This window comes from Phocoena phocoena, chromosome 9 (genome assembly GCF_963924675.1).
Source record: "Phocoena phocoena chromosome 9, mPhoPho1.1, whole genome shotgun sequence".
NCBI lineage: Eukaryota > Metazoa > Chordata > Mammalia > Artiodactyla > Phocoenidae > Phocoena > Phocoena phocoena.
In genome coordinates, this window is record NC_089227.1 from 77905747 (window position 1) to 77918947 (window position 13201).

At 36.8% G+C, this 13201-nt stretch overlaps 1 protein-coding gene across 13 annotated transcripts in view; it reads right to left on the bottom strand.

The window, feature by feature from the left end:
- The window catches only part of CADPS2 (calcium dependent secretion activator 2), a 492820-nt gene that overhangs the window by 71146 nt on the left and 408473 nt on the right, over positions 1–13201 (bottom strand). For all 13 annotated transcript variants that reach the window (XM_065883719.1, XM_065883723.1, XM_065883721.1 and 10 more), the window contains one exon: positions 11744–11900. In XM_065883719.1, coding sequence (XP_065739791.1) covers positions 11744–11900 — 157 coding nt within the window. The remainder of the gene's footprint in view (positions 1–11743; positions 11901–13201) is intronic.

Sequence of the window (13201 nt, forward strand, 5' to 3'; positions counted from 1 at the left end):
TTTGATTGCTTCTAAGAGATACACTAGTTTAATTCAGCAAGAGGGTGACTGTGGCCTTGCGAATGGCTATTCTGCTTCATGAACTTTTTAGTTATTTGTGGGTTTTCTTCTTAGGCATTTACTTTTTCACATGGGTATTAAAAAAGTCAGCATATCACATGCATTTTTTAGTTGTCCGTTAGTCTTCACTGAATTATGATATAGGACATCCAACCTGAAGCCGTTGCAGACGTCTAAGAATTTGCACTACTGGGACAGGACTGCTGGACAAGATGCACTTACCTCCACTAAAAGATGGCTGCTTTCTATGCACAGGTCATAGTTTTATTAGAACACAGGTCAGTGCTGTAGACTGAATGTGTCTCTCCCAAATTCATATGTTGAAATCCTAACTCCCAGTATGATGGTATTAGGAGATGGGATCTTTGGGAGATGATCAGGTCTAGGGCAGAGCCCTCAAGAACAGGATTAGGATCCTTATCAAAGAGACCCCAGAAACATTCCCTTGACCCTTTCACCCTTGAAGATACAGTGAGAAGACAGCTGTCTGTGAGCCAGGAAATCTAGCTCTCCCCAGACACTGAATCTGCTAGTGCTTTGCGTACCGCAAAAAAAAAAAAAAAAAAAAAAAAAAAAAAAAAAAAAAAAAACAGTTACAACATGAAAAAGTGAAAAGGTTACCAAAACGATTATATTCTATGAACCGAAAAGTAAACTAAACTCAGGGAACATGATTCCTCCAGCTCTGCTCTTTCTCAAGATTATTTTGAATATTTGGGGTCTTTCTGCAATTTCACTCCTGTGTATATATCCAAAAAAACAAGAACACTAATTCAAAAAGATACATCCACCCCAATGTTCATAGCAGCATTATTTACAATTGCCAAGATAGGAAGCAACCTAAGTGTCCATCAACAGATGAATGGAGAAAGAAGATGTGGTATACATATACAATGGAATACTACTCAGCCATTAAAAAAAGAAAGAAAAGAAATTTTACCATCTGCAGTAACATGGATGGACCTGGAAGGCATTATGCTAAGTGAGATAAGTCAGACAGAGAAAGACAAATACTGTATAATATCACTTATATGTGGAATATAAAAAATATAATAAACCAGTGAATAAAACAAAAAAGAGCCAGTGGGAAGGGGGAAGGGGACTAAGGGGTATAAACTATTAGGTATAAAATAAGCTCCAAGGATATACTGTACAACACAGGGAATATAGCCAGTATTTTACAATAACTATAAATGGAGTATAACCTATCACAAATTGTGAATCACCATATTGTACACCTGCAACTTAAATATTATACATCAACTATATTTCAATAAAAAAGTGAACACTGTGAAAATATTCAATGCGCTTATAATACGCATTGAAAGCTGGATAATTTTACATTGCTATACTGCTAGACTGTGAGCCTAAGCCTTAATTTATATGGCTTACTAATAAAAAGTATAAAGAACCTTAGGCTCTGCATCTTGATAGGTACCATTAAATACTGTCATTATTTTTAAGTACACCAAAGCCAAAACATATGCTAATGTTAACAAATCATTACCTCTGAAAATAAGCATTCTACCTGATCAGTTCAGATGCTACTTTATTATACATTTAGAGATTAGGTATGTTGGCTATTAAGCCGTACTTACTTTCTTAAGATGAAGAAGCACATAAGGAGAATCACTCTCAGTTATTATTAAATGTTACAATGATTCTAAGACTAAGTAGCAGTTGACTCAAATGTATTTCTAGCAAGAGCTCTCTTATGTAACAAATTATATCTACAAATGAGCACTCTACCTCATCAATTCAAATGCTACTTTACTGTACATTTAGAGATTAGATATGTTGGCTATGAAGTCATACTTAGTTTGTTAAAATGAAGCACATAAGGAGAATCACACTCAGTTATCATTAAATGTTATAATGATTCTAAGATTAAGTAGCAGTTGACTCGAATGTATTTCTAGCAAGAGCTCTCTTTTTTGATATCCTTGATAAGCACCGAATTCATTATCTTGTTCAATAAGCCTACTTCTCTTCTCTTATTCTCACCCTAGGAGTGAAAATAGGGATTGTCCACCTGATCATTATACCAGCAACCTGGAAGTTGTACCAGAGGTCTCTCCTTCACTTCCTACCTCCAATCAGTAGTCAAAACCTACATATTTTATATCCTTATTATCTTTCTAACACTTCTCATCCCTCTCTTCATCACCACTGCTGTTGTCCTAGTTCCAGCCTTCTCATCTCCTGCCTTGGCTAATGCAATAATCTCCTAACTGGTCTTAGGCTCCTAATTTTCCTTCCGCCCATTCATCTTCTTAAAATCTCAAGCAGAGGGGCTTGCTAAAACGTAAAACAAATAATGTACCTCCCAAAGATTAGAATTCTTTAATGGATCCTCAAGAAAAACTTCAAAAGCCTTAGCATGGAATGAAAGCCATCTATGAGATGTCTTTTTTTTTTTTTTTTAAGATTTATTTATTATTTATTTTTGGCTGCATCGGGTCAGTTGTGGCGTGCGGGATCTTCATTGAGGCATGCAGGATCTTTCATTGCAGCGTGCGGGTTTTCTCTTCTCTAGTTGTGGCACACAGGCTCCAGGGCGCGTGGGCTCTGTAGTTCTGGCGTGTAGGTTCCAGAGCGTGTGGGCTCTGTAGTTTGCAGCACACAGGCTCTAGCTGAGGCGCGCGAGCTCAGTAGTTGTGGCGCGCGGGCTTAGTTGCCCCGTAGCATGTGGGATCTTAGTTCCCTGACCAGGGATCAAACCCACGTCCCCTGAATTGTAAGGTGGATTCTTTACCACTGGACCACCAGGGAAGTCCCTATGAGGTGTCTTAATATGACCTCTCTGGCTCTTTTCGTTTGCCTGACCCCCCTACTTCCTGTGGTCCAGACATAATGACTTTCATGTTTCAGTTCAAGTATACACTTTCCCCTCCAAGTCTTCCTTGAAATGCTTCATTCTGCTGTCCCTTTCCCTGATTACTGGTTTCCCATGTTTATTCTCCACCCTGCACAGGTTTCTACTGTAGTCCATGTTATACTTCTGTACTCACTGACACATCTCTTTCTTCCTATGAGGGTGCAAGGTCCTTGGAGAAGGGACCATGTCTGTATTCTTAGTATCCAACAAAGTCCCTGGCTCAGAGCAAGTGTTCAAACGTTCGTTGAATGAATGACTACCTGTATACACTACTAAGATTACTACATAGTTACTACATTATTATTCTGTATAAGAACATCTGAGGCCTGTGTATCTCTTCATATTTTCTATAAAATATATAGTACTAAATATTTTTATGAGAAATCCTATTTTTAGACCCATACGTCCAAGATCATGCTGCTAAAAGTTCTACTGGATATGAATGTTGTCTATTTTATGTCTCTTATTTTATTACTATTATTATTCTTTCGGCCATGCCGGGTTTCGTAGCTCATGGGATCTTAGTTCCCTGACCAGGGATCAAACCAGGGTCCCGTCAGTGAAAGCCCGGAATCCTAACCACTGGAACACCAGGGAATTCTATGTCTCTTATTTTAATGAATGTACCAAAGGGAGGATTTTCTCTGTTCACTCATGACTTGATAGCAAACTATTACATCCTGCAGAATTAGGAGAAAATGGAGATTTCCTGTATTTCCTAAGAATGGTCACAAATATTGAATTCTGGCCAAAAGTTTGCTTACGTTTCAGCAGAGTTTTCCTTTTCATTAAAGTAAATCCAATTATAAACCCATGTTCAAAAGTTTTAGAAAACTGGCAATTGGTAGTATTTCTTTGGTAATCAGGTTCAGGAAAGGCGAGGAAGAATGGAGGGAGAGATGGGATGGAGGGGAGAAAGAGGAAGAGGAAAAATGAGAAGAAATGAAGAGAAAATACACATAGAAAGGGAAACAAAGAAAAGGGAGAATCCGGTTTCAAAAGGCAAGACTCCTGGAATACAGATGACACTATACTTGTGTATGTAAATGCATGCTCCTTTTCTCAGTTGTCCATATGCCAGTTTGCATCCCATTCCTATCAGACACTGTCAAAAGCCATCATAACATGTAACCCCAGGCATCAGAATGAGTGCTTCTATCTTCTCCATATGGTTTAATAAGGATAGATTAGGATTTGGGGCTGCCACCTGTCCAAATCAAGCCTTTACAAGGCTCCCATTGCAAAAGCTCATTGGAAGAGGCCAGTTCTCAATGTGGCCTCATCCAAGAATGCTTCTGACATTATACCAGAGGTGTGGAAGTAGAAAGAACTGCTCAGAAGGAGTCTCAAATAGTGGTTACGAGAACATAAGTGGAGGATTAGCATCTAGTTGGTTGATAAAAATATTTTTTTCCAAAAGATTCTATTCTATATCTCCAAATATCACCTTGTCAGAAAATAGTGAAGCATCAATGACATCAAGCCCAACAGTACAATTAGAAATGGCAAAAAGAAAGCAAAAGGCTTAAATAAAAGGTAAACTAGGGGGGCAGATGTGCCCAGTTATTCTGAGCATCCCAATAATTAATAAATTAGTGTTGATTATTTACAGACCCAAAAGAGTCTTACATTTACAAAAGTACTTGTCATAGGCTTTTAATAGTAAGATTTTAACACAGAATTTAAACTACAATCCAATTAATAACAATTACTGAGACAATAACCACTGGATAAATTAAGGATAAGCAGATAAAAGAGTTCACATACTGTGTTTAGGGTAAAAATACGCTGTTGACTCCTGAGACCATATAATCCAATTTTATATCTGCATTCCTCCTTCTAATTAGTCAGCATTAGTGGATTACTAGGAAGAATGAATTTCCCTCCTAAAATTCTAATTCTAATTAGGCATTTCAGAAGGGAATGAGTAATTTATGACCAGCAAAAAAACACAAAAAAATACCCAGCCACACGAACCACAATAAAAACAATAGATTTTGCCAGAAAACAACGATTATTCAAGGGACTACAAACTGTACCAATCCTTAACAATGCAAGCACCATGGACTAAGATATAAAATTAACAGATCACTCTCTATGTTGACAAATACATATAATGGGATCCCCATCACAAGAAATATGACTATGGGCTTCAGGAGAAAAGCCCGGAGGACTGCAGCCTAGAACAGCAGTATGTAAAAAGAAAACACATACACACAAACCAAACCAAACTTCCTCCCCACTCAGATCTAGGAATAGCGCCCAGCCAAGAATCTGGCACATTAAGCAGGCACTCAATAAATATCTGTTTATTGAATAATCCACCCCCTAAAGGAAACTCTGAGAGCATCCTGCTGATGTTTAAGTAAAATAGAAAACTCTTCAGTTTTTATTCTCCTTTTAACTAAAAATTTGATAAGCAATTTTACATAGTTTGGTAATATTTAATTTATACTATACTGGAATGATAGCCTCCTAAATCCACACCCAACTCTTCCTTTCCTCTCAGGGCACTTGTTAAAAAATACCTATCTATCTATCTATCTATAGGAGGTAACAAGGAATGAGAACACTGATGTTATAATGTTTATTATTTTGGGGGCAACAAATCCAAATCAAACAAAACTATAATTAAAAATGTCATAGCACAGAGTACACATAATTGAATTACAGTTTTACAATCTGTTGCATTATAGTTAGTAATGCATATATGCCCATATCCTCCACTAGATTATATGCTTTTCAAGGGCAGGAATTGTTTTTTACCCATGTATCTGTAAGGTGACTGGGATTTGGTAAATTGTAGGCATTCAGCCCCCGTTTCTTGCAGAATTAATTCAGGAGAAAATCAATATAAACATTCAGCAAGGCTTAGGGCAAAAATAAGCAAAGTCTCGTGGTCTAGCAATTCTCATGCTGGATTTTATGAGACTAGTATTAAAGCCAAATGGAAAAGTCTGAAATTTTACTCCAGTTACATACAACCTTCTGATCTTTGGGGTTATGTCCCACAATACCGTCCCGGTAATGGAAACAACTGAGTACGGCTGTAACATGATCAATAGCCCTCAAGTGTGGGGTTCCTGACGTTTGTGGCCTTCAAGAGTTAAAGATGTTTCTACAAATCTATAGTGAAGAACACTGTTAGAGCACTTTAGGTTATTTTCCCTAAGGCACTAATTTCTAAGAAAATATACAGATTAAAATTTTAAAATGTCTACATGTAGTAAAAAGATACTAGAGCAGTACTGCAGCATTCAATTTAAGAAAAAGCTAGTGACTCCTTGCTTTTTCATTTCTTTTACTATATTAGTCAGTAAAACAAGTTCTGACACACAATTTTGAATTCAATCAGCTCTTGGGATTGGTGTTAAATACATTTTTGAGTTTTAGTGGTCATTTCATCATTTGTAAAAGAGCTATAAAACTAACCTGGCACACAGCTCTGCTATAATCTCGAAGTCATATCCTTTCTGCATTATTCCTAGTAGATGTATATACAGATATAACTGTAAACACCAATTTGTGAACTTCAGATGTACAGCTCATTTAAGCTTTTGAGGTAGAATGACACGCAGGTGCCAGCCCTTCATATTTCAAAGCCTGAAAATTAACCTAATATGCAATATGGTGACCTAACTGTTCTTCATTTGAAAGAAATCTAAAAAATAATCTCTGATACAGCTGAAGTGTGAGAATAACCACCAGGATTTCCACCTCTTCATTTCTTAATGAGTTTTTTGATAATGAGAGGTGACTTTGCCAGTCACTCTGGGCTCTATTATGGCTAATTTGACTCCACTTCACTCTCCTTGTTAATTATTAACACTAGCCTTTTTATCCTCATGAGACCACATTCCAATTTTTCTTTTTTCCATTTTTATGAGCCCATCTTTATGAAGGTGAAAGTCTTGGAGGATAGGTTTTCACTTAGTGTAGAGCCTGAACATTTATTATTCGTTTAGGCAGAGACGCTGTGACATTGATTATATAAGCACGGGTGTTCTTAAGGATGGCTTTAATGTGCTAGCAATGTGAAAAGGCTGTTAATTAAAGAAGAAGCACCGTGGTATTTTTCAGCTGAGAATCCGTTCCCAACAGAATGGTCATTTGCCACTTGCTAGCATATCCACAGATTAAAAGGTGGCTAGCTCCAAGAGTCTGTCTTTCGGTAGTACTGAAAGAGATGATTTGTGCCATTTGCAGATGGCTTTCATTTGTCAGAAGCAGTCACTTGCCATACGGATTATCGACAGGACAGGACAATTGTGGAAAACGGCACGCAAGGATAGAATCTGTTTGTACCAGCTTCATAGTCATTCAGGATCATTCAACTATCATGCTAATTGCTTCATTATGAAAACATTTATTTTCCCTAATTTTAATACATTTGTTTTTCAAAAGTGTTTCCTGAGATACCATTTAAAGTGATTACCCATCTAATTAAGACTTGAGTTGTGGGGAGTGGACCAGGATGTATGGAGGAAGGATGGAGAGGTAAGCAGGAGTTCAGTCATTTTTGGACAGAAATGAGGGAGCCGGAGTTTGTTTTCTTCATCAGTCCTTCTCTGGGAGTCAATGGGTGAGCCTGTGAGGGGCGGGAGACTGGGGACAGTTGCTACAATGGTGGTGCAGCTGGTACTCTTCCCTCGAGGAAAACCACATTTCATCTCCAAGGATCCTTGAGGCTAAGATCTTCCCTAATCACGCCCAACTGTAAGGAAACATACCTACCCCAGACACAGTTCTTTTTTCCCTCCTTAAAATAGCAACCGAATTCACTGTCTTGAATCTCTTTCCTCCTCTAATTAGTTCAGTCCCTGGAAATCTCGTCATGGATGTTTTATAAGGTACATGCTAAGACAATACTTTATCTGGTCCTTTCTGCACCCTTTAACCAACCTGCTTCCTTTGCCCCCCTAATTCAAGGCCCTTATAAACATTTTATGAGGTAAAAATAAAAGTTCAAGGAATCTCCTATCTTCTTTAAAAATATGATCTTATTTTATAAATGCCCCCAGAATCTGCATTTGCGCCTGTAGATTGAGGTGGGCTGGAGACTAAGTGATCAGGCTCCAACTTGCCGCTGCCTTGGTTTCCTACCAGCAAGCCCCAGCCCAGGCACCTCGCCTCCTAGGGGTTTAGTTTATTCAGCTGGAAAACGAAGACGTTTGTCTAAGATCCCCTCCGCTCCCCTAAAGATAAACACTTATTTTTAAATATCAAAGCATAAATATTTTAACAAAATAAAGATGGTAAACATCCAGCAGGAACATCTAAATTATTCATTTAAAAAAAAAGCCCAAAACGACTCAGCTATAAAGCTTTCAAGGCACAAATAAAGCACAAATTCTAACTAATATTTCTGTTAGAGACGTGTTAGTAATTTTTATTTTGGAAAAGCAGACATAAGTATGTGACATTATTAGTAATAAATCACAACCATTTAAAATCTCTATATAATTAGTGGTATGCCACGTGTGGGGTAATAGTAAGCACTGTTATCCAACAAATTATCTCCCTTAACAAGATTGGACATTTTGGAGCAATCTGTTCCTATTTTACCCCTGGCTAGTTGAGGTTTAAATTAATTAGAATTTGGACTATACCTCTAGGTGGGTCAATATGGTAAAAACTGTCAGGCCATGGGCAGTGATGTAAGAATCTTTCTTTGGGAGGTGGTGGTAAGAGGACAGAAGTTTTATGTTTTCCTATAAGCTTTCCAAAAGGACAATTTGGGGGCAGCTATAGGTTGACATTTAACATTTGAATTGAATTCACTAAATCACCATCTGAGTATTTCAGGAATTTAATGAAACAAACATAATTATTAATAATATTCTTCATTATTATCAAGGGTGATTTTAATAGCAAAAAAAAATTATGTCTTACCAACTACTGAGATATTACTAAGTGGTCTTGGCTTTGGATGGTAACTTGTGAGTTTGAGTTGAAAGTTACTGCATTCTATTTCAATTACCCAGACCACACTGTTCTCCCAGCACCAAAAGGAAATTACAGCACTGGGGAACTTTTCTATTTACCTCACTACATAGAGGAGCTGTTTTTCTCTGAAATAATTGATGTTTTCTAAAATATGTTAATCACTGCAAAAATCAAAGCCTAGATCTAGACTTCCCCCCCACCAAATTGATAACATTCAAAAGAAATCATTAATCAATGCTTTTGTGTGATTGAGTAATGTATACCAAAATGACATAACACAATACTTTATGCATTTAATAGTAGCCAATATTATAAAAATGGTTTAAAACAGGAGAGGAATGTGATATTCTTTTGAATTAAATATTTGGCTAAAAATCACACTTCTGTATACTCTTTTTAGTGTTCTTTTTGATATGACTCATAAAATTACACTCGAATATAAGAGCTCTTCTTAAAAATAAATTTTAAAAGATGTTAATTCATTGGCATTATAGTAGAGGTTCCCCAAGAAAATTTCTAAGAAATCTACAGCATATTTATTTTCCTTATAAATAAATTCTAATATATTGAATAAGTTAAATGATTCATCATCTTTACTACTTCACTGAGAATATTAATAAATACCTTCATCTTTGAACAAACCCCCAAATAGATCTAAATATGGTCAATTCTTGAGTTTTCATGCAAGTGGAAAAGAGCAATGTTAGAAATAATCCTATGTTTATTTATTCTCATTTAGGGACTAAATGTATAATATTGTACATGTATTTATTTTGGGCAGCAAGTTTATTGATAAATATTTGTCGTAAGAAAATATTAAACCTCACTTGTAATTTCTTAGCAGAAAATAAAATGATGATAAGAGACTGGGAAAGAAGAAGGTCATTTGAGGTCTGCTAGCTGGCAGGAGGGAACCAAACTGGAATGTAAAAGTTGTCTGAGGACAATTTGCAGAATAAACGATTCACAGACAGATAACTGTGGGTATAGCAACTCCTGAGAGAAGACACTGTTGTTGAATCTGAACTAGGAATTGTAGCTTAGTTCTGTGGCTTTTTAATAAGGCCTTTTGGAAATGAAATTGGATAAGAGAATGAATAAGATGGCTAAAAAAATCAAGACTGAAATTGTAACTGATTAATATCTATAACATTTATTTAGCATTCATTATACATGAGCTATTACCTTCTTTAATCCTCACCACCAATGACACTGTAGGTACTATTATTTCTTTCTTTTATAGATGAAGAACCTAAAGTTTACCGAGGTTAAGCTATTGTCAAAGGTCAGGTAGTGAGCAGCAGAGACAGATGTGAATCTGTCTGGCACCAAAGCCCATGTTATTAATTAGCATAATATGATGCCTCTCTCTCTTATGTAATTAGTATAACATGTTATTAATTAGTATAACAAAGGTTCTTACCCTGGTGTCCCAAATCCAGATGTCCACGGGCAGTCCAATATTACACACAATTTCATATCTATGTAGCTGTTTTTTTCCAGTAAAACAGTTGTAGTTTTATCATAGACTCAAAGGGATGAATAACCAAAGGAAGGTAAGAAATGATAGACTAGGGTGATGAACAAAATCAAGAGAGTAATTTTTAAAAAAACAAAGATAAATGTCAAAGAAAAAGATTTAAATTTAAACCTGGAAATACAGAGTAGTGATATCCTGGAAAGAGAGAAGCAAAGAGATCTGGAGTTTTAAAAGACAGCAAGTGTGAACTGTATCACCAGCGTGACTAAGTTCCTGGGAGAGAGGGCAGCCGTGGGCTGCAGGAAGACAGGGCAGAAGGCAGGCAGCTCTCCTTGGGGCCTGGGTTACCCAGGTAACGTTGTGGGCACTGTGTACTTCTTAGCACCACACTCCAGAGCAATATTGAAAACCGGAGTGAGACCTTCTTAGAGGAGGGTGATAAAAATGGTGATGGGCATGAAAACGCTATCACATGAGAAAGAGTTAAATGACTGGGAATAATAGCTGGGAGAAAAACTTATGCAACAAAAGAAGGCCATTCCATGGATCCGGCAGAACAAGTCAGACCCAGAGGTTAGAAAGAGGCAGAGTTCAACCTGGTTTATACTGAGAGTGGTGTAATACAATAGGGAATTAGTGACCCCAAGACCACTGTAAGTGTTGAAGCAAAAGGCTGTCAGTAGAAACCAAACCTGAGTTGAAGGGAAACTTCAAAAAGAACCATCAGAGGAAAGGCCCACAGGAATCTGTATGCTAAGAAATGCCTCCAAAAATCCTGACTGAAAACTATGTTTATACTGGCTGCTAGAAGACCATGTACCAGAATAATTATAAAAGTTATTACTGCATTGGAAAAAAATATCTCAACAGAGAACCTTTACGTTCTCTTCAATTTCTAAATACTGAGAGAGCAAGCAATACCGCAGGGCAATATTCCTATCATCTGTAGAACCAAATCTCTTCAGGCAAACAATATTAGCACAGTGTGTATTAGTAGAAGCCTTAACATGGCATGATGTCTAGAATAATAAGTTTCTAAGGTGCCTTTCAGAGATCTTAAATTCTCAGGTACTTTAGAAATGTTAACCTTTGAAGATTTTCTGATTCACAGGTACACTGAGAAGGTACCTATGTTGTCAGTGCCTGATGAAGCAGGAGGGTAGAATGAGAGCAACTTTAGAGGCCAGTGGAGCAATGTGAGAGTGTTGCTGGTCTCGCCCAGACCCGGGCCGGATATACCGGGGGAGACTGAGCAAATGTTAACGTTACCCGTGTTGATTCTTGTTGGGTGACTGCTAGAGCTCCGTAAATCCAGACTCACACACACAAAGTTCTCCCCTCCTCCCCATTTCTACCCCAAAGAAAATGCAAGTGCTTACCGTCATTTCTGAGGAAATTATTAAGCAGCTGGAAAAGAGGAAAACTGTCCCAGGAGTCTTGTGGTTGTGCTTCCAGTGCAGTATCCATATCCACTGTGAATAAAGCCCAAAATTTCTCTGCATGCTCTGCCAATAAATCAGGCCACCAGGCAAACGCCTGTAAACAAATAAAGAAATAATGTAAACATACATTACCTGTTAGAAACATACACAAATACTGTAAAAATACGTCATTAAAAGCGAAATTGTAGGACACTATTGTAGAGTATGATACCAAATGTTTTAATATTTCTAGTCACAGAAAAAAGAATTGGAAATAAATATGCCAAATAGTAGTTATGTATAAATTATGAGATACAAGGAAGTTTTGTTTTGTTTTATGTATTTTTCAAATGTTCTAAATCAAAAATGTGTTTTAAAAAATAAAGCAATAAATGTCATTTTACATTTTCAATCTACATTAGATTTCATATTTTATTTAACAATGCCAAATTTGTTTACTATTTAAATAGACGTATCTATAAAATTATTTCCCATTTAAAAAAGATTACATTTTATTTGTAGTATTTTTTTTATGAATCAAAGGTCTAAAGCTAAACACACTTTCATAGAGAGGGATTTCCTGACTCTCCAGTGTAAATTATGTCCTCCTAGATAGTCTCTCTGATACCAAGTATTTTCATTTCACAAGACTTAGTACTGTGTCTATGACCACACATATAAATATTTTAATGTCTGCCTCTTAAATTAGACTGTAAACCCCACAGGGGCAAGGCTGTGTATGTCCTGTTTATTACTTTATATTCCGTTAGGCATTTTTTAATGCCTTTTAGGTAGTAACAATAATCACTTTTAAAAAATCTCTGCTGTTTAGATGGGTGAAAAGAGTATTTACTTTTTAGGAGGTTCTCAAAAATAATGTGGCCTGCCCATGTAACCTGGCAGCAGGCCCACCAGCCAGCCTGCCTATGGATCCTACCAACCAGACCACCTGGAATATCTGGCTGGGCTGACTGGTGAAGGCTTTCCCTGCTGAAGTCAGTCTGTAAAGAAAGGAAGAAGAGACAGTTTCTTCAAATGCACAACACCAATGTAAGGTTACCAGATCATGAAGAATCTAGAAACAGGACACCAAACAAAAGAACAAAATAAAGCTCCCATAGACAATCCCAAAGAAATGGAGATCTATAAATTGCCTAAAAACGTTCAAAAATTCTTTTAAAGAAGTTCAGTGAGCTACAAGAGAACAAAGACAGACAACTAAATGAAATCAGGAAAATAATATATGAAAAAAATGAGAAGTTCAACAAAGAGAACCATAAAATGAACCAAATAAATATTCTGGAGCTGAAGAACACAATAACCAAAAACTTTAAAGGACAGCTTCAACAGTAGACTTGATCAAGTGGAAGAAAGAATCAATGAACTTGAAAACAAGTAATTTGAAATTATCTAGTC